Source organism: Cynocephalus volans, chromosome 7 (assembly GCF_027409185.1).
Source record: "Cynocephalus volans isolate mCynVol1 chromosome 7, mCynVol1.pri, whole genome shotgun sequence".
In the NCBI taxonomy this organism is placed as follows: domain Eukaryota; kingdom Metazoa; phylum Chordata; class Mammalia; order Dermoptera; family Cynocephalidae; genus Cynocephalus; species Cynocephalus volans.
The window spans coordinates 160,767,422-160,787,773 of NC_084466.1; the positions used below are offsets into that span (position 1 = coordinate 160,767,422).

Here is a 20,352-nt window from a genome sequence, read left to right on the forward strand (position 1 = left end):
TGCAAAGGGACTTGCTCACACCCCCTGAAGCTGAGCTCAGCAGTAGCCCATGGTGGGCTTCTCTGTACAGGCGGTGCTGGGGGCCAAGCCTCAATGGGATGTAGACCAGATTGGGGTAAAAGGCACCTCCACCCTCCCCAGGCTATCAGAGGCTGAGCTGTAGGGAGTAGTGGCATTTGTTTGGTATGGAGCTCCCTTCTCCTGTGTGCTTGACGCATACAGGCACTAGGCTGAGGACTTTCCCTAAAACCAGTGTGGCCATGTGTTACAGACAAGCCGTGACACACAGCTGGTCACTGGGTTGGTGCTGGGCTCGGGTTGGAGCTCGGTGCACCCACGCTCAGCACAGTCCTCTGCAGAGTGCTGGGGACAGCACAGGGCTGCATGTGGGATGCAGAGGCCTCTCGCAGGCCATGAGGAAGTTACCCTAAGACTGCCCAGTCCGTTGCCATCTCTCTAATTCCGTCTCTGGACTCTGCCTCAAATCCCACACGCATTCCTGGACACACGCGCCTGTGCCACTCCAAGGCCTGGCAGAGGATGTTAGAAGAGAAGCAGCAGGTTGGAACTGTCCAGAGAGAGCCAGGGGCATGGAACTCTGCACCTTCAGTGGAACTGCACAATGATTTGGTATAAGTATCTTCAATTAGAATGTTTTTATGCTACTTTTAATATATGTAGTGGAAACTAGTCCCTTAAAATATAACAAAGATTGTGGCTGTCAAGTGGTTCATATTGAATAGTACAAAGTGGTTTTCCGTGACCAGAACCGCTTGATAGCAGAAAGATGTGTGTGAAATGAAAGTGTTACGATGGTGAAGAAACAGGTCTTGGGCTCAGGAGCATTATTCCAAGGAAGCTTTTAGCTTTTCAACTCCATGCTGTTTCAGGATATTGTGAATAAATGAAACCTGTGATTTCTTAATAGTCTACCTCTGAGTGTTTGAAGGCAGCATGTTCAATTCTCATTTTGCATTTGGTTGTTTGAAAATGCTTTTGATTGTGATAGTTTTCGATACTTCAAATCTCTTCACGTTAGGCTTTGTAGCTGTCTTTCTTTATATCCTTGAGACTTGTCATTGACGCTTCTAACAGAGGTTCTGCTCCCGGACCTGACACTCAAGCAGAGACTGGGTCCTTGCACACTGGCGGGGCCCAGGTGTGTGGACACAAGACAGTGGCGTCATTCAGCCATAACAAGCCATGGCACAAGCAGCAGGGCTGCTGGGGCAGCTGGAGGCCAGCCCACAGATGGCTGCGCCAAGGCCAGGCAAGCCACCCACCGCGCCACAGCCCCAACTTTAGCCACGAGAGCACAGCTGAGGCCGAGGTGGCAGCAGTTCCACAGATCAGAGGTTCAAATATAATTCCATCTAGCTGGAGTGGTCAATTCTGTGATATCAAATGTCTTAAGGTGGTATTTATTTTGGATTTATTATAGCTTTCAAGATGACCATGTGACCTCAGACAATTCACTTGTTTGCCTTGGCGTTGTTAGAAAATTATCTTTGGAAAGCTTGGAACTTTTTAAAAAATGTGTCTGTTCCATAAGGATGGAAAACATTATTATTCCCACAACTTTCAGAGGAAAATTTGTTCTCCAAAATCTAAATATCCCAACACAGTATAATTCTATGGTTCTCTTTTTTTTTTTTTTTTTTAATGAAGTTTTGAACTGGTAATACCTGTACAGATTTCAAAAATCTGAAAAAGGGGCCGAGCCCGTGGCACACTTGGTAGAGTGCTGCGCTGGCAGCGCGGCGACGCTCCCGCCGCGGGTTCGGATCCTATATAGGACTGACCGGTGCACTCACTGGCTGAGTGCCGGTCACGAAAAAACGACAAAAAAAAAAAAAAAAAAAATCTGAAAAGGATTATGGCAAAGTCCTGCTACCTCTGACCCTCATGGTGATTTTTACTTGCTTCTTGGGCATACTTCCAGGTTTTTTATACAAAACAAATATGACATATTTCTTTTCCCCATTCTTACGCAAAGGGCAGCATGCTCTGTACACTCATGCATCTTGTTCTTGTCGGCTACACGGCATGTCTTGGCCATCTCTCCACCAGCTTGAGAAGCTTCCCCATGGGCTGACAATGCAGCTTCTGACTCAGTGAAGCTGGCTGAGAATCTGCACTTCTAATGAGCCCAAGGTGATGCTCACTCATGACACTAGTCCAGGGACATAGTTTGAGTAAAAAGGTATTGTCTATTTACTTTACATCATCTTTAATGTTTTACTTTGAAATAATTTTAAAGGGGTTTCAAAAATCATATAGAGAGTTCCTGTGTACACTCCACCAGCTTCCCATCTTAGGTAACCTGGTAAAGCATCAAAAACTGGATTACCACTACTACTCTTAGCTAATCTCCACACCTTCTTTTGGGTTTTACTGGTTATTTTCCTAATGTCCTCTTTTATCTGGTCCAGTTGAGGACCACATTGCACTTAGTTGTCTCCTTGTCTTCCAATCTCTTCCTGTCTTTCATGACCTTGACATTTAAGAAGAGCAGTTATTTTGCAGAATCTCCACAAGTTGAGGTTTGCCCGATATTCCCTCATGATTAAACTGCGGTTATGCATTTTGGCAAGAATACATAGGAGATGCTGTGGCCTTATCCACACATCAAATCAGGTAGATGTCATCTACCGGGTTTCTTCATTGTAAAGTTGCTATTTTTCCTTTTGTAATTAGTATCTTATAAGAAGACAAATGAAAACATCCTCGTTTTCATCTTATTCACCCACTAACTTTAGTTTCCATTGGTGAATCAGCAGTTATTGTGTTTGCCTAATGGTGATTTTCTATTTCTATATTTCTTCTACATTAATTTGATTTCAATTAGGAAGAACTGTCCCCTCCCCCCTTTTAATTGGTTACCTGTGTCTATCAGTATTGACTCATGGACACCTGCTTTATTCTGTGACTAAAACATTACTCTCATGATTTTGTTACTATGATTGTCCCAGTTTGGGCCACGGGGAGTTCCTTCACGTTGGACAAGTTGGTCCCTGTGTCCTTTCAGTATACCTTCATTTCTCGAGCACTTCTTTACTTTCTGGTACCACGTGTGTTCCAGTCTCATCTTGCCCTGATCAACCACTTCTCCAGGGAGCCTCAGTTCCTTTTATTGGAGAATGATATCAGAAACCAGGATCTGGGTGTTGGCTGGGCTCACTGCTGGCGGAGGGCCGTTGTTTCTAGGTCCTCCTTTGAGCAGAGCTAGGAAACATAAATACACTCACGCACAGAGATGCTCCTCAGCTTGCAACGGGGTGATGTCCTGTAGAGCCCCCGTAAATCAAAAGTGCATTTAGTAGAGCTAACCTACTGACGTCATAGCTTACCTTAAATGTGCTCAAAACACATTAGCTACAGTTGGGCAAAATCATCTAACACAGAGCCTACTGGATAATAGTGTTGGATATCCTAGGTAATTTATGAATACCATACTGAAAGTGTGCTTGTGTGGGTGCTCAATATACGCTTCCTACTGAACACATCACTCTCGCATCATCATAAAGTCAAAAAATCCTGTCAAGCCATCGTTAAGTCGGGACCGTCTGTACATACACGCATCTACTTTTCAAACCATGAGTTATTACTAATACCTCCAGTTCAACTCCAAAACCACAGGCTTCATGCTAGCCTTCCACCACCCCCCTCCCTTGTGTAACTGTTTCGTCCAACAATGAGACATCAGGCAGTTATTATCTATACTTATTTGCTCGATATTAGCATATACAGTTTGAAAATTGCTGACACATACCCTAATGAAAAACAAATCTACTAACAAGAGTACGGTATTTGTGTTTTGTCTACTATAACTTCATGGTATCGGTATCCAGTCCAAATACTGTTTTCTAGTTATTCAGGTTAGTGCTTCTCTTCCCTACCTTTCAGTGTGGTTTCACTCATTTGTAATAATTAGGCTCCCTTATTGTTTGTATTGTTTGGGATTCCCCCCAGAAGTTGGTTTTATTGATTGATTTTGGCAGTATGTGAAGCATTACTATGATTCTGAGAGTCAGTTAAACAAAAAGGCACACTCACTCCTACCTCCTTCCCATTTTCCCACTCCACCTAGGCCACCCTCCCCTGTAGGCAACCAATCTCAATCATTTCTGGCTTATTCACCCCAGAATTTTTGCACAAATGAGCAGGTATTTGTATGTTTTCCTTAGCTCTTTCTTTGCATAAAAGATACATACAATAATCCTTTTTAAAACAATCCTGTATTTTTGTTCACCAGCCTGCAGTTCTGGCAGGTTTTACCAGACCCAGCTCACCTCTGCTCCAGATGATGTCAGCTGGGGTAGCCTCTCTTGGCACTGCAGGACATTCCAGATGGATCACCCACGTGGCTAGCAGGTTTAAGGGCCACTGGTCCTTTCCAGGTAGGCCTTTCCACTGGGCAGTAGGCTGGTTCCAAGAGCAAGCTCCCAAGAGACAGGAAGTAGCAGGTGCCAGTTTCTTAAGGCTGAATGGGCCTAGAAACGGGCAACGGATCACTTCTTCCTTGTCCTATTGGTCAAGTAGTCCAGAGTCAAAGAGGAAAGACACAGACCGTCTCTCTTTGAGGACTGTCAGAAAATTGGGGGGCTGTTTCTAAACTTTGTTTCAAAGATCTGTCACCAAATGTTATTTCGTTTTTGTTAGGGACACATATACTCTTTTGCACCTTCCCTTTTTTACTTAATATATCCTGGAAATCACTATCAGTTCATTAGCTCTTACACATTGTGTTTAACAACTGCATAGTACTCCAATTGTTGGCAGTACCAGATTACTGAACGGGCACTTCAGTTGTTCCAAATATTTTCATATGCTAATTTATAATATTTAGTTATATCCTTATGCATGTATTTCAAAATTTTTAGAGTTTATCTTCAGGGTAAATTCCTACAAGTGGGTTGTGAGTCACAATGAAAGTACAGATGTAATTTTTAAAGGTACTACACGGTTCCTCTCCAGAGAGCTGTAACCATTTGCATCCCTTCTAGCAATGTGTGTCATATTCTGCAGTCTCTACAAACTCAGACTCTATGGTTAGTGCCAATATCTGCATCAGAAAACTGCACCTGTAAGTAGCAGCCAAATGTTAATTTCTCTTGTCAAAATAATTTGGATTATGTTAAACGTTTTGTGAACTTGCTACTCAATGAATAAAATGAATAATGGTGTGGTAGGCAGTTATTTGTATTAACAGTAGAATGGATGAGGACTGTTTGTAAAAGCTATTCAGAAAGGCTCTATTACTATATTGCCATTATCCTGCCTGAAAGATAAAAACAAACCTATACACATGCAGATATATACATATACACATATATCAAACATGTTTCTTCATTTTAAATTGTCTACTGTAATGGTACCATCTGATGAAAAAAGCTTCTAGAAAACTTGAGTCTGTCTAAAGCACTTGAGGAACAACCAAACTAGTGCTTGCAGAGAGTTGCACTTAAGAGTCTAGTTGATGCAATCAGTGAAATACATGTGAGTGGCTTTGTCAGGGACCCCAACTGTCTGAGTGACAATTCCAGATGGTAAGTAGGAGATTCACTGAACTCTCTTTAAGGGTGCTAAAGGCCCCCTTTGTCAGGGCACTCCAGACAGAACAAGCTGACATTTCTGATCTAAAACAAGAGAACTCACTTGGCAAATATGATTCGATGTGACCTCACAAACTCTTTTTGAGGGTAAATTACACAAAGAATTCTTGCCATTCCACCAGCTTTCTCCAAATGAGAGGACTATATGCTACTGCATCCAAGGTAATAGTTTAAATATAAACAAACATTTTTAAAAATTAAGATGTTAGATTTATTTTAACACACCTGAATTAAATGTGGAAAAATGAAACATACATTATATCAAAGCAGCAGCCTTTTTAAAAATCATGCTGTAGAGAAGATAAAGAATGCATTAATAGGGAGTAAGCCTGGTTTAATCAAGAAGCTTTTATAAATACCATAGTCTCAGAAAGATTTGACAAATGACAAAGATTTTTTTTCCATGTCTAGTCTTTTAAAGCAGACAAAGATTTGCTTAGAATAAAGCTGCTTTAAAGAGCACACAAAAGTTGAACACAAAGGGTAAAATTAAATTCATCGATGCAGAGTGAAGAGTAAGAGATACTGGAGAGGTGCTTTCAACAGAAAACTCATCTTCCAAGGTAACTGACTACCTGACAGTCGGAGGCTAAAACTGTTACACTACAAAAGCAAAAACAGCTTAGTGCATGAACTATACAGTGGAGTTTGTAGCTGTACCCTTGGTTTCTATTTAAGAACAATTAGCACAGTTTAGTCTTTAGTAGACAACCTGCATCCACTTAAATTAAACACATTAATATTTTCTACAATAGTGTGAATATAAGGCCACAATATTTATTTTGGACAAACCCTTTAAAATGTAGTGATTTTAATATCAACATTTTTCTTTTGAAATATAAAGTGTTTTAAACTCAATCAAGGTTACAGATAATTTTTAAAATATTACATATCATGACTAGTATATTAAAATTATTTATACTTAGATATTTATACCTAATATCCAAAGAAAATTTACTACCAAATTATTAAAGTAGATACTAAGTCAGTCTGACATGCTTATTAACTGATCCTGTACGTATAATTATAGGTCAGCATGATTTCAGTGTCTATTCTTTCACTTTACTACACTAGGAACACAGCATTTACAGAACAAATAAACATAAGTGATACAGCCCCCCAAGGATCACAATAGCTCTTCAGTCAGCTGTGTTGCAAGCTCAGATATAAATCCCCACTATGTGAACAAAGTGGAGTTCCAATTCTTCATCAAAAGGTGCTGGTTGAGGTTGTCAGACGCCTTCCAATATAGATCCTTAATAGAAAAAGTAATTGGCAGTTAATGTATTCTCGTGATTCTCAGGTGATTTTGCACAGCTGAAACAGGGCAGCTCACTGAGGTTATAGTTTATGGAAGGGGACTGGCTTTTTTATACCTATTATAATAAACTTTTAAAAATTAGTGACGAATCTTTCCGCAATCTCTTATCAAGTGTTTTATTCAATACGTATTTTATATTCATTTAAGTCAGAAAACATTCAATTGTGTTCTAATAGTGCAGTGCACTAAGTACAAGTACAAAGTAGAATATTAACCAACCTGAAAAGCTATTACCACACAGAACAGCTCTTGTGTTCCCTTTACTGTTTTTAAATTGATCCAACACAGTGCTGGAGGACCCACCAGGGCAGGCTGTCATCACTGTAAGTCATCACCACCATCTCCACCAAGGCCAGTCACTAAATAATGAAGCCTCCACCCTCAAGCAGTCAAAGTTTGGTAGTGGGGAGAGGTGCCCAAACCTAAGAAGGCTTCCAGTGGGGAGGGCCTTCCTGGGGCTGACGCTTGAACAGCAGTAGGCATCGCTGGGGAGGCAGGTGGAGGGTGGGCATGCAGGAAAGGGGAATGGTAAGAAATGAGACTGCAGACTTGGGACAGCAGTGTTCTGGGATGGATTTTATCCTGACAAGGATGAGTAGCTGCTGAGGGGTTTGGGGTGGGGAATGGCACCCAAAGTCTGGGAAGAATGAGGGACAAGGACACTAGCTGGGAGCTAGCTGCAGAAATGTACCCTGAAACAAATGCCTAAACTGGGCGTTTAAAATGCAGATTACTAGGCCTCTTCCCCAGAGTCTCTGCTTGCTAGTTCTGGTAAGAGCTCCAGAAATCAGCATCTAGCAAACTCCCTGGTGAGACTGATGCACACTGTAAGTCTGACTCCAATAAGCACAGGCCAAAATAAAGATGCTAGAGCTGTATGTGACATCATGTATGAGCAATGGGAGAGAACCATGCACACAGGATGAGGCAAGGTGCAAACACAAGGAACACTGGGTTTCGGCCCAGGAAACTGAGTGGATAAGCTTCATTTTGTGACTTTGAGGAGCTTCTGGCCCACCCAGGAAGCCCTTCCCACAGGCAAGTGGAACTGTGGGACAGGCGTTCGGAAATGAGGTCAAGGGTTCGGTGTAAATTGCTGAGATCTAAAAGTTACAATGTGCTAAGACATAAAACAGACTGGGTCTGATCTGCCATATTAATGGATTCTGAGGGGAAAGGGTGACTGTGCTACAGGGAATTTTCTGTCCTGTTTCCTTCTGCCCCAGACATGAACCCTCTGGCCCACCTACACCAAAAGCCCACCAGCATTCCAGTCTGCACACCGGGCCCCATGAGACCACACCCACCTGGACAGTGACCAGGGACAAGCCTAAGCAAAGTACAGCTCTGGTTTCCCCTCAGTGTCCTGCTCTGGCTCTCCAGCACTTGTCAGCTAAAGGTCTTTAGAACCCATAGCTGCACTTGCCTGGTCTCCCTGTCTTCTGCATAGTTACTTAGTACAAGAAGCCAGAAAACTGGAAACCTCGTTTGTTCCATTATTGCTGAGAGTTAAATAGAACAATCCTGTTCTATAGGAAGTACAGGTGATCCTTGACCTACATATATTCACTTACATGCAGAATTTTCTCGACCAACCACAGATCAAAAATATACTACTTGTGGGATGGGGAACCCCACAAACTGTACACAGAGGGCCAACTTTTCATATACGCAGGTTCAAGTCTTGCAGGGCAGACTGCGAGACTTGAATATCCATAGATTTTGGTATGCAAGTGGGGAGGGGTGTCCCGGAGCCAATCCCCCACAGATATTGAGGGACAACTGTATAGCAAGTTCCTAAGACCATCTATCTGCAGCACAAAGGAACAGTTCAGTGCGTTCACACAACACTATGCTATACAGAAGTGACAGGGATCTAAACACCACACAATAATACAGATAAAGAAGTCTGACATAAGAGTCCCTGTTCTGACTCCATTTCTATAAAGTGAAACAACAGGCAAACTAATCTATGCTGAGCTATCAGGATGGGGTTGTCCCTGTGGCAGGGAGATGTCATGTCTGAAGGGGGCAGGTGGAGCCTTGTAGGGTTGCAGCTTGTTTGTTTCTTGACCTGGATAGTGACTGCATGGGTATGTTTGTGGAAATGCTGTGTAACTTATGACCTGTACTTCACTAAAAGTTTAAAAATAAATTACTGAGACCTAGGATCACCTCAAGGCACGCCAACCATGCCAGCAGTCATACAGTAATGTCACCTACCCCAATCCAATAGCCAGCAGATGAGATAGCAGCAGAGAGGGAAGAAAAACCTTGAGAAACTCTGCTGAGAAAATGCCCCCTTTCTTCATAACGCTCGTGTTTCTCATGCTGAGAGTAGCTGTGCGCTTCGGGTGTTTAAAGAGGAACTCCCTAGGGTAGGAAGAAATGTGTTAGTCGACGTGTCCTCTATCACAGGAAGTTCCCATGATATACTGAAAACACTCACTTGGGGGGGATATTTTCTGGCCGACTAGACCAATCCCATATCCAATCTGAGTTTTTCTTCAAGATGCTTTCAACTTCTCTCCTTCTCTCAATGTAATCTTCCTCAGACTAATATAAAATAAATGTTAAAAGCAGATTAACATATTGCATTCACACCAGAAAGCATACACCTTCCACCTGAGCATCAGATCAGCGAGCTAAAGCCCAGAGGCACAGGGCATCTCTTTGGATGGTGGCCCCAAGTTAGTCATGAGCAGGTGGGGTGGGGCTTCACCTGGGCCCCATGGCACACCGGCTGTGGACATGCTCCCTTCCTCTGTGGACAGACCACCTCTGTGGAAGTCCCACCCAGGGTATGAATGCATTTGGTTCAAGAGGTTCTCAGAACTAGACACTGTCCTAAGGAAGTAATATGGCATGAGAACAAAGATAGAGACTGTAGTACTGGTTATACTAGAAGAAAATGAAAATCTAAAATGGCACAAAATAGGGATGTGAGTAAGTAAATGCAGTACCATACAGCAAGCAAGTTTAAAAGATGTTTCCATGATAAACAGGAAAGAAAAAGCAGAAATATATAACCACAATTTCTGCTACATTTTAATAATTATATAAGTGTACAAAATAACAATTAAAAAGGATTTTTAAATGAGGGATTATAAGTGCTCTACTTTTTTCCATTTTCAGAATTCTATACCTGAGCATTTAATTCCTTTTAAAATTAGAGGAGAAATTGTTTAAAATAGTGGAAACCCAGGAGAATGCAGTACCAAAAATCTACCAAATATCTGGGTGTGCCAAAGCTGGCCACAGACCCCAAATGTCTAGGAGCAGCCTGCACACCCTGGGCGCATCCATGGCCAGAGCTCTCACTCTTGCTGGCTACACCAAAATCCAGCTGAGCTCTGGAAGTCTTATAAGTTGTGACTGGGGTTGGGAGGGTGTACCAAAGAAAGCCTGGGGTAGCAAGGACTCCTCGTTTCCTTGGTGAGGGGGACCTTGAGGGTAAACTAGCATGGGAGGAAGAGTGACTAACACTAACTGTAAGACCATGCTTCCTAAGACAGTTTTGGAGATAAATATAGAAAAAAAATTCAACTGTTTAGGTTCTAACCATTATTAAGTACCCAGAAAACATTATTTGTGCATCTGATATGCACAAGGTAAAGCACTACTAGATATATAACTGAGCAAGGTATTATTGATCACCTTAAAATCCAACACAGGACTGGAATGGGAAAGAATTATAGTGAACTAAGGCAATAATCCTAGGCATACTTTTTCCTAATAGACTTATGCCTTCAGAAGGTTTTGTGGCTCCACAACAATACTAAGTGCCTGATATGTAAGACCCATTAAATATTTGTCAGGTTAATGTTAGAAAAGTTATCTCACACTTAAGTTACCAGGCTCTTTAGCTACTAATGCTATACTATCCAAACACCAGTTAACACTGATGTTAGCCTGGGGCATAATTTCTGGCAAGCAACTGCAATGTCTAATGAGGAAGACACCCCAGAATCACAAGCACAATGGTGGAGTGACCCTGAATGGCTCTGTAGGTAACACCTGACTCCCAAACAGCTTACAGATATTAAAACCCACCTATTGTGCAACCTACAGGTGAGAAAGCAAGTGAGCAGGAGCACCCAGTGGCTGGCTCGGGGCCACCCATTCCCAACAGCCACTTACTCCCACTCCAAGCACAAGGGAATGCTATACCTCCCTCTTCTGTGTCCCTGGGGGGCAGGCAGGGCAGGAGGCTCACACTGCATGTCCCACTCTGCACCTCCCCTCGTCAGCTCAGTGAAGCCTATGTGTTGGAGATGTTTCCATCCAGAGTTTAAAAACAAAAAAAGGCAGAAGATACCCTAAAAGCCAAACTTTTCTCTGCTCAATTACATTTAAAACTGTTTACTAAACCAACAGACCACAAATGTTTACAACTGCACATCCTCCTTCCAGCTTACCTGAGAGCTGTTTTTTTCTCCAATGCTACTATGGGTATCTGTTTCGCAAGCTCTATTAATATCCTGTGGTGTCTGTGAGCGAGGTGGGCTTGGCAAGGATGTGAACAGAATGGGAAAAACAGAACATCATGTTAACATTCTATCATTAGAAGCAAAAACCCAAAGGCAGGGAACCATTTCAGTGAGAATGGGGCACCTCACCAGCATACATGTCTTCCCTTCCACCCAGCATGAGACCAGGGCTAAAGTGCTCCTCAGTCTTTTCAACTGAGCACAACAGAAGGAGTCAGCTAGCCAGTCTTCCAGGAAGGGAAGAGAAGAGGACAGCCACCAAGTGGCTGGCTTTGTCACCCACCAGCTTCATGGTCTATTAAATAGCCCTTGAAAGCATCTGACCTTTGATCACTGACTCTCAGCCAATCTGCCTTGGATTCAACTCATAAAGTGCTACTAACCAGGAATGTGCAGCAATCTGATGACAATAACCCTGCTGAGGTGTTATGAGTGGATTTTTCAGACTTGCCAACTTTATACATACAGCTAGCTGCTATGACCAGGCAGAAGTATGGGCCATTTTATTGTTATTTTACTGTATGCTCCCTAGCTTTGACATGGCCCCTCCAAAGACTGGGCCCCAGGTCATTTCCTCCCACCCGACAGACAGGTTTCTTTTGTGTAAGGAGGGCTGCAACAGGAGCCTCCCAAATTTGACCTGAACCCACAAGCCGACCACCCTCCTTCAAGGACGTACAGGCACTCACAATTGTGACGGCTCATCCACTTAGGACGTTAGCACTGTAATATAGACACTTATTTACACCTACCTGTCACAGTGAGAACTCTTGGAGCTACTCCGTCCAGATTCATGCTGGGCATCAAGGAGTATTTTTTCCATGTCACCATTATAAATAGAAACTGAGGCTGGGACACTATTCCCATTTCCATTATTGCTAAAGTGCAATTCTACCCAGGAGCCTAATGGGAACAAAAAAGGACATAGTTGGAATTTTCTACCCACTTTGGAATTTGGTCCTCACACATAACCAGCCCATCCTTCCATTTCTAAGAAGTACCACAGGACACATGATGAATCATCTCTTGGAACCCTACTTGAACACACCCCTCATGCCCACTTCAGGCACCTGCATTACATTAACCTGTCTAGATACAGGAGACAAGTCTGTGTCTCTTATTCTTCCTTTATGCCAACAGATGTTCTACAAATCTGCTAAGTCATCAGAATACAATTAGTCATAATACTTTTGAGGAAATTCTATATTCCAAACACAAGCCTTTCTTCATTTAAACAGGTTGCAAATAACTTTCACTCTCACAGTGTCTTCTGATGAACAGAAGTTCCTGATTTTAATTCAGTCAAATTTTAATTCAGTCAAATTTATCCATCTCTTAAGCAAAGGAGATATTCTATTATGTTATTTTCAAACTGCTCTATTGTTTCAACTGTCACATTTAGATTAAAAACCCACTGGATTTAATTTTTAGGTATGATCTGAAACAGGAGGCACCATTTATTGAGTTTTGCCTCTGCCTTCCCCTCTGCTCTGTGGTACTTCATTTGTCAGAAATAAAGTATGTATACATGCATAGGTCTCTTTCTGGGCCCAGAATAATTTCTCTGTTTTGTGCCATAGGTCTGTTTATCTATAGCAAATCTCTTTGTAAAAAGATAATTCTGGTAGTATATGGATGATGGGTAGCAGTAGAGAGAGGGTGAAGGCAGATTACAAAAGACCAAAAACTTCTGTACTAAAAAAACTGAATGAACTAATTTTGTAGTCACTGTTATTTTATTATTAAGTAATAATCACCGCGAGCTGCTATGTGTCCTTAAACAACATGGCACTATATAACACCATGCAATTAGGGGGGAAGATGGAACAGCCTATTAATCAATCCATTATGTTTGCTGAAAGCAAAGGCAGGCTGCACAGCCTTCCAACAAACAAGGCATCTCTTCTGAAAGAGTCCTGACCTAAGCCTCAGTAAGCCACTTGCAAAGTATATGTCATATTCATCAGAAAAAAGCAAATCAAAGGCCCAGGAATGAAAAGTGGATTTGCAGCGTACACCATCAGCAGCCTCCCAGTAAGCTAACAAAATAACTACACAAATTTTCAACCAAATTTTCAAGAGATTTTTCTCTTTAACCTCTCCTGTTCCTTCATGTTTTCTTGACCTAAATGAAGCATGTCACTAGTAATACACTTAAAGGCAGGATCTGTCTTGGAGCCCAGAGCTTACAGGACGAGAAAAGCCCAGGTGTCTCTGCCATGTAGCACAGGCTACTAGACCTTCAGAGATTTATACACACCATTCCTGAAACCACTCATCTGACTACACATCAGCATTCCAAGTACTCTGCAAGCTCAGATGTGAATTATCTGCAGCAAAAAACTTTGGGTCCAAAAGCTGTATGCCAAGGAATGATTTACTAAGGGACAAGAGTTTTATTATTAACCTGAAACAACTGGGTAGGAAAGTATACTTCCTGGAAAATGAAGAAAATGTATTCTATTAATCTTACTTTTATCTTGCAATTATTCATTAGGATTACTCATATTTTTTAAGCAAAAAAGATGGGCATTAAGGTGTTTAACCTCAGAAAACTTCCTCATAATCACAAGTAATTTACTTGAAATAACTTTAGTATAATTTGTCCCTAGAAAGATATAGGTGGTGATATTGCTGATTCAAGGCAAGCTCTCATTCCTAATTTCATTTTAGGTCCCTCATTTCCTACCTCCCCCCACTTATAATTTACATTGCTAAACAATCTTAACTCCCCTCTGAACAAAATAGATGATTAACAGGCTACAAATATTTAAATCATATTACAAAAAGAAAACTGATAGGTCAGGTGTGCCTTAGAGATAAATATAATCCAACACTTGAATTCTTAATCCACTTCTTACTTTCCATTTTTTCTCTCACTTCGTTTTTAAAAAATAAAATTTCATCTGACCTACAGCTTTTCTAGGTGCCCAAAGCACTTACTACCTCTATTGTGAAAGATTCCAGAAAATCCCCTAACTTCACTGCCCTCTATATATCCCAAGGCAAACATTGCAGATTCCGGTCCTCAACACTGAGTAAATGACTACAGCCTGCCACAGCCCCAAATGGAGAGTAAACACAGGGCACCAAGTTCTCAAAGCTACCTTATACCCTAGTGTGGGCCGGCAGGTCTCAACCCTGGCTATGATGAGACAATCACCTACAGTGCTTTTTAACTGTTCTCCAGAAGCCCAGCCCCACACCACTCTGAAAATGCTGATCTGGAATGCTGGGATGGAACCCAGGCAAATATACTGAAAAAGCTCTAATGGTGATGATGTGCCGCCAGGGTTGAAACAACTGCCCAGGGGAAAGACAGGCATCCTGCAAATAGCCTACAAAATGGGTATAAATGTCAGAACAGAGGGATGCTGCAGGCAGAAGAAAGCCCAAGGCAAAGGAGCTGCTAAGCCTGGAGAGAACTAGCACCCCCGAATCACCCAGAGGGCTTCTTGACCCAGGAGAGATGGGCTTTAAGAAATTGCTGTGTTTACATTTAGAAGCTTCTAAGGTTAGTTGAGAGAGGAACAAATGAGACTTAACTGGCAAACGATTTTGAGCATAAAGTCAAGGAGATAATTCAAGTTACTTGCTTCCAAAAGGAGCTAGTTTACCTCACCATTCCTTTTGTCAGGCTGTGCTACAGAATTCTGACCTGTCTGATGCATTCTCAGTCATGTAGGTTCCCAGAAAAAAGCCTGGCACTTAATGGAGAGCCCCTGATTTTATCTTAACAGTTGTTGCCGACCTTATTTTTCACTTAACCTCTGAACTCATTATGACCATCTGTAAAATTAATGTGTTGGGCTACAATCTAGATTCTAAAACTGCATGATGCTACAATTCCTCTCCAAAAGAAATACAAATTTCTTTTCTCCTCATGCAACTTTGCCCATGGTGGGTTGCCTATGACCAGCTGCAGACACAGCAGTAAGTGAGGAGACAGGGGCAATCGCTGCGGTTTCAGAGTAAATGGGTGAGGATGCATTCATGAGCTGAAGACAGTAGGTCCTTTGGGGAAGAAGTCATGCACAACCCCACCCACCTGCAACTGTCACACAGTATCATCACAAAACTCTATCTCCCTCCTGAATTTTAGTGGTAACATATCTAAGGAGAAAGGAAAAGCAAATACAAGCATCCTGCTAGTCAACAGTTTTAACTAGAATGGATCAGGGGGCACAAAGTGAGCAGGATCAATTTTGCTGTTAACTCCCCAGGAAAAACATTTGGTCCCACACTGTACAAACAAAGGGAGAATGTTTACAGTTCCATCTGTGGGTCTGGCTACCAAGGAGTCGTTCTCAGTTCAGAGGTAAACAAGAGGCAATCAAATCAGAACAGAGCAGAGAGGATAAGTGCTCCCTTGGTCACAAATCCAAGCCTGGATTCACATTTCATAGGGCAGCTGCGCGGCCCCATGTGACTCAAGTAACCCCTCCTACACTGGGCTCAATAGTGGGCAAGTGCCCTGCTGCACGTACACTCAGAATGGCTCAAAGAACCTTTAACATGAGTTTCCACTCTGCATGTAACCATCTTTTTATAGAATAAGCAAAACATAAAAACAAAAACCTCTTAACTCTCAAGCTAACATTTTTCATTATCAGTGACTCAGCAGTTAGGGATAAAGTCAAGGAATGAGGAGATAACTAAGCCCCCCTCAGAAGTACTCAAAACTCCTCAGAGACAAAATCTTAACCAGTAAGTAAATATTAGGAATAAAGTAGACTGACAACTAGAAAAAGGGTGATTTTACAGCAGAGAGTTTATAAAACATCCCTTAGATCTTATGAGACAAAAAAAACCTCCCTGGTCTATAAGGGGATCTTAAGCCTTGACTTGGTGCTGCTATCAGCACCACGCTCTCCCAAGTGAGCTAACCGGCCATCCCTATACAGGGATCGGAACTCGTGGCCTTCGTGTTATCAGCACCGCACTCTCCCAAGTGAGCCACTGGCCAGCCCTTGCCTGATCTACGTAAAAGGAACAATTAGTCAATGTTTAAATTTAAACAGAAAAACCTGAATTACAGGGGTTTTTTTTTCCAAATGTGGTTGTAGTTTTTAAATGCGTATTTATACAGTGCATCAGACCTATTAAGTCCTCCCTAGTAAAATTTTGCTTTGAGTTAATAAAATAAGCAGCTCACTAAATTCATCTGAATATAAGGTTTTAAAAAGTTTAATAAAGATTAAAAATTCACTTTCAAAGGTTTAAACAGCCTTCTCCAAAGCTTATTTCCATGCTCATTCTGCTTTGTGAACTCTCGCTTCAGAGAATACAAAGGTCAACAGCCACGGAGTTCCTCCAACTCCTGGGCCCTCTGGGATCTCCAGATCCAGGCCTGTGTCGGCTTTATCGTGGCAGGGGCGTGCCTGGGCTTTGGCTCGGACCACTGGGTCATCGGACCACTGCCACCTACTCAGCTACGTGAGGGAGCAAGTTACTGCACCCCTCTGGGCCTGGGTTTCTGATATGGAAAAGGGTCGTCTTGCGGATCTAGATCCAGCAAGGCCGAGGCAGAAACCAAGCATTTAATTGGGGCCGTCACCGAGTCTGCAATGACTGGGCAGTGTCCTTCTACTTGTATTTTTTTAACTCACAAGTCAACTTAAAGCTTTGGAACGATTTTCTAGTATTATTGGAACATGAACATTTCATACCACATTTTTTAAAAGCTGTTCTCTCCTACACTGAGGGCAGCCACTGGACTCGTGCCTTCTATCAGGTTACCCCCTCCATCCCTTCCTTCTCCTTTAGAAACCATAAAAGTCACGGCGAATACAAATACCAACGACTTAATATTAGAGCATACAAAATTCACCTTGCAGCCCCTTTAGTTTTGGCTAAAACCAACACTGGCCTCAGCTATAAACTATGGGAGCAAAACACGGACTAGCCGGACTCAACTGTCACCTGCCCATTTCACTGAGACGGGATTTTAGGGTGCCCGCAGCCTGACTTAAGTTCAGACTCATCGGCCAGACCCGCTCAGAGTCCGAGACCGGCCAAAGCCCGCTCGCCTGCCGCCCCCCCACCCACCCCCGGCCACCCCTCAAACAGCCGACGACCCCCGCGGTGGCGCTCCAGGAAAGCGCTGAGGCTGCCCGCGCCCCGAGCCGGGACCCGCGCGGCCCTCGGCCCCCGGCCTCCGCTCAGCGCCCCCTCGGCCCCCGGCCTCCGCTCAGCGCCCCCTCGGCCCCCGGCCTCCGCTCAGCGCCCCCTCGGTCCCCGGCCTCCCCTCAGCGCCCCCTCGGCCCCCGGCCTCCGCTCAGCGCCCCCTCGGCCCCCGGCCTCCGCTCAGCGCCCCCTCGGCCCCCGGCCTCCCCTCAGCGCCCCCTCGGCCCCCGGCCTCCGCTCAGCGCCCCCTCGGTCCCCGGCCTCCCCTCAGCGCCCCCTCGGCCCCCGGCCTCCCCTCAGCGCCCCCTCGGCCCCCGGCCTCCGCTCAGCGCCCCCTCGGCCCCCGGCCTCCGCTCAGCGCCCCCTCGGTCCCCGGCCTCCCCTCAGCGCCCCCTCGGCCCCCGGCCTCCGCTCAGCGCCCCCTCGGCCCCCGGCCTCCGCTCAGCGCCCCCTCGGCCCCCGGCCTCCGCTCAGCGCCCCCTCGGTCCCCGGCCTCCCCTCAGCGCCCCCTCGGCCCCCGGCCTCCGCTCAGCGCCCCCTCGGCCCCCGGCCTCCGCTCAGCGCCCCCTCGGCCCCCGGCCTCCCCTCAGCGCCCCCTCGGCCCCCGGCCTCCCCTCAGCGCCCCCTCGGCCCCCGGCCTCCCCTCAGCGCCCCCTCGGCCCCCGGCCTCCCCTCAGCGCCCCCTCGGCCCCCGGCCTCCCCTCAGCGCCCCCTCGGCCCCCGGCCTCCGCTCAGCGCCCCCTCGGCCCCCGGCCTCCGCTCAGCGCCCCGGGCCTCGCCGCAGTGCCGCCCTCGCGGCCTCACCTTGCAGGCTTTCCTCCTGCAGACCGGGGGCTCCGCTTTGCGACATGGCGCCGAGGGAGGCGGCGGCGACGGCAGCGGCCGAAGTCCGCGCCGGGCTGCTGCAGCGAGCGCTGTACAGTGCGGCTCGCGCTCGGCGGCCGGAGATACGCTCACCTAATGGGCCGAGGCCGCGCCTCCCGGCCGCACGCACTCACGCACGGAGCGGGGCGAAGCGGGGCGGGCGCGGCGACAGCTCCGCGACGGCCGTTCCCATTGGCCGCAGGGCGGGGCCTGCGCCTGCGCGGGGAGCGGGGAGCGTGCGGCACGTGTGGCGCGTGCGCCGGGTGGGGCGCAGGGCGGGCCTCGGGGTGCGTGACCGGTTCACGGAGTGGTTGCCGCAGGGGCGTCCGTCGTTCCCATGCGTTCCTGTCCGTCCTTCACGCCCACCTTGAGGATGCCACTCACCCCGTGTCTCCGTCTCCTCACCCGCGGGACGTGAGAGCTGGTCCCGGCGCGCGGAGTGGCGGCGTCGCCCGTGGCAGCGCGCGCCTTAGCACGAAGACCCCGGCCCCCCGGGTTCTCGGCCCCGTGCACCGGGCCAGGTGCGGCCGAGGGGACGTGGCTCTCAGCTTTCTGCCCGCGCCGCCCACGCCCGGGCCCTACGCCGCACTCGCCCGCAGACCCTCAGGGAGGCCGAGGCCCGGTGGCTGCGCCCGGGCGCCTCAGCGGAGCCCCGGTCCTGCGGGGTCACGCCGGCCTGGAGCCCTCCCGCCCTCTCCGTCCAGCAAGGAGCAACCCTGTGCCTCGTTTTACAGGCTCTTTGCTTCAGTGGAGTCATCTCTCTGTCCTTAATTGTAGGATTCACTCACCCGTTCTCACCACGTCCACTGGCCCGCCTGCAGACTTTTTTAAAGGAAAACCTCAGGTTTATTTTATGGCAGCAACAGTGGAGAGCAGGCCCATCATGGTGGCAGGACAGCAGAGGGCAGGGAGGTGGTGAAGAACCCCCTCTACGAGCAGGAGTGGACTGCGGGAGGGTGCTGGGCTCGGCCCCTGTAAGTGGCCCAATGTTTCCACATTGTCAACGACGTTTGGAGGCAGAGAGTCCCCAGAGGTGCCCGTCTTCTTGGAGGTTCGGATTGCCTCCTGGTTTGGCTGTGGGATAGGGAAATGGGGTGTAGGAACCAGACAAAGAGCTTATTTGGAGAGCGTCCGCTATTTGTCAGCAGTGTGGAGGGCAGGTGCAGCCAGAGGAGGCAGGAAGTTGCTTCCAGTCTAGACTACGTGCTAGGGTAGCTCGGCCCAGGCCTGCACACCAGCAGGTGCTCCCTGCCCAGGACAATCATCAACGGAGCCGCTGCTGCAGGTCTGCAGGGGCATCACGCATGTGCCTGGATTCTGGCCCTTTCTGAGAAAAACTAGATGAAGCAAAATGAAACAGATAGGTAAGAAGAGACACAGACTAGCAGAAGGATGCCCAGTCCCTGAAAGGCGCAAAATAAGAAAGAACCGAGCAGAAAGAAACGCATGTGCCCTACTGACAGGTTGAAGAAGGGGAAGCGAGGCGGCCCCAGGATTCTCCACCAGACCAGACGGTCTACTCAGAGAAAATGGGAACTTAGGGCTGGCCGGTTAGCTCTGCTGGTTAGAGCCTTTTTATAACACCAAGGTCAGGGATCTTCATACTGGCCAGCCGCCAAAAGAAAAAGAAAGAAAATGTGAACTGGAAGGAGAGTTAGAAATGTTACTAGATTAAGTGATTTATTTGCATTTCAAGTGAAAAAACGAAAGGGTCCCCACAACCTTTCAACTTCAAACCCTTAAGTAAAAAAGAATTCCTAGAGTAACTTAAAGCCTCCTGAGGAAAGAGGATACTGCCCCTGCACCTCCTTGCATACCCTAACATGCCCTCCTAAACACGTTGTCCGCTGTCTCCCACTCCCCAACCCCTCCCATCATAGTTAAGTACAAAATAATTGTTGCTAATATTGCTGAGAAGCCTAAGGCAATTACTAGT

At 46.0% G+C, this 20,352-nt stretch overlaps 1 protein-coding gene across 1 annotated transcript; it reads right to left on the bottom strand.

Moving 5' to 3' along the window:
* Positions 1–4,182: 4,182 nt before the first annotated feature.
* Positions 4,183–18,569, bottom strand: BNIP3 (BCL2 interacting protein 3). Its single transcript, XM_063102975.1, has 6 exons — positions 18,357–18,569; positions 12,179–12,329; positions 11,355–11,442; positions 9,386–9,492; positions 9,160–9,309; positions 4,183–6,870 (listed from the first exon to the last, which is right to left on the bottom strand). Exons 1-6 carry the CDS (start codon positions 18,400–18,402, stop codon positions 6,825–6,827), a joined length of 588 nt encoding a protein of 195 aa, XP_062959045.1. The 5' UTR covers positions 18,403–18,569; the 3' UTR covers positions 4,183–6,824.
* Positions 18,570–20,352: the final 1,783 nt, after the last annotated feature.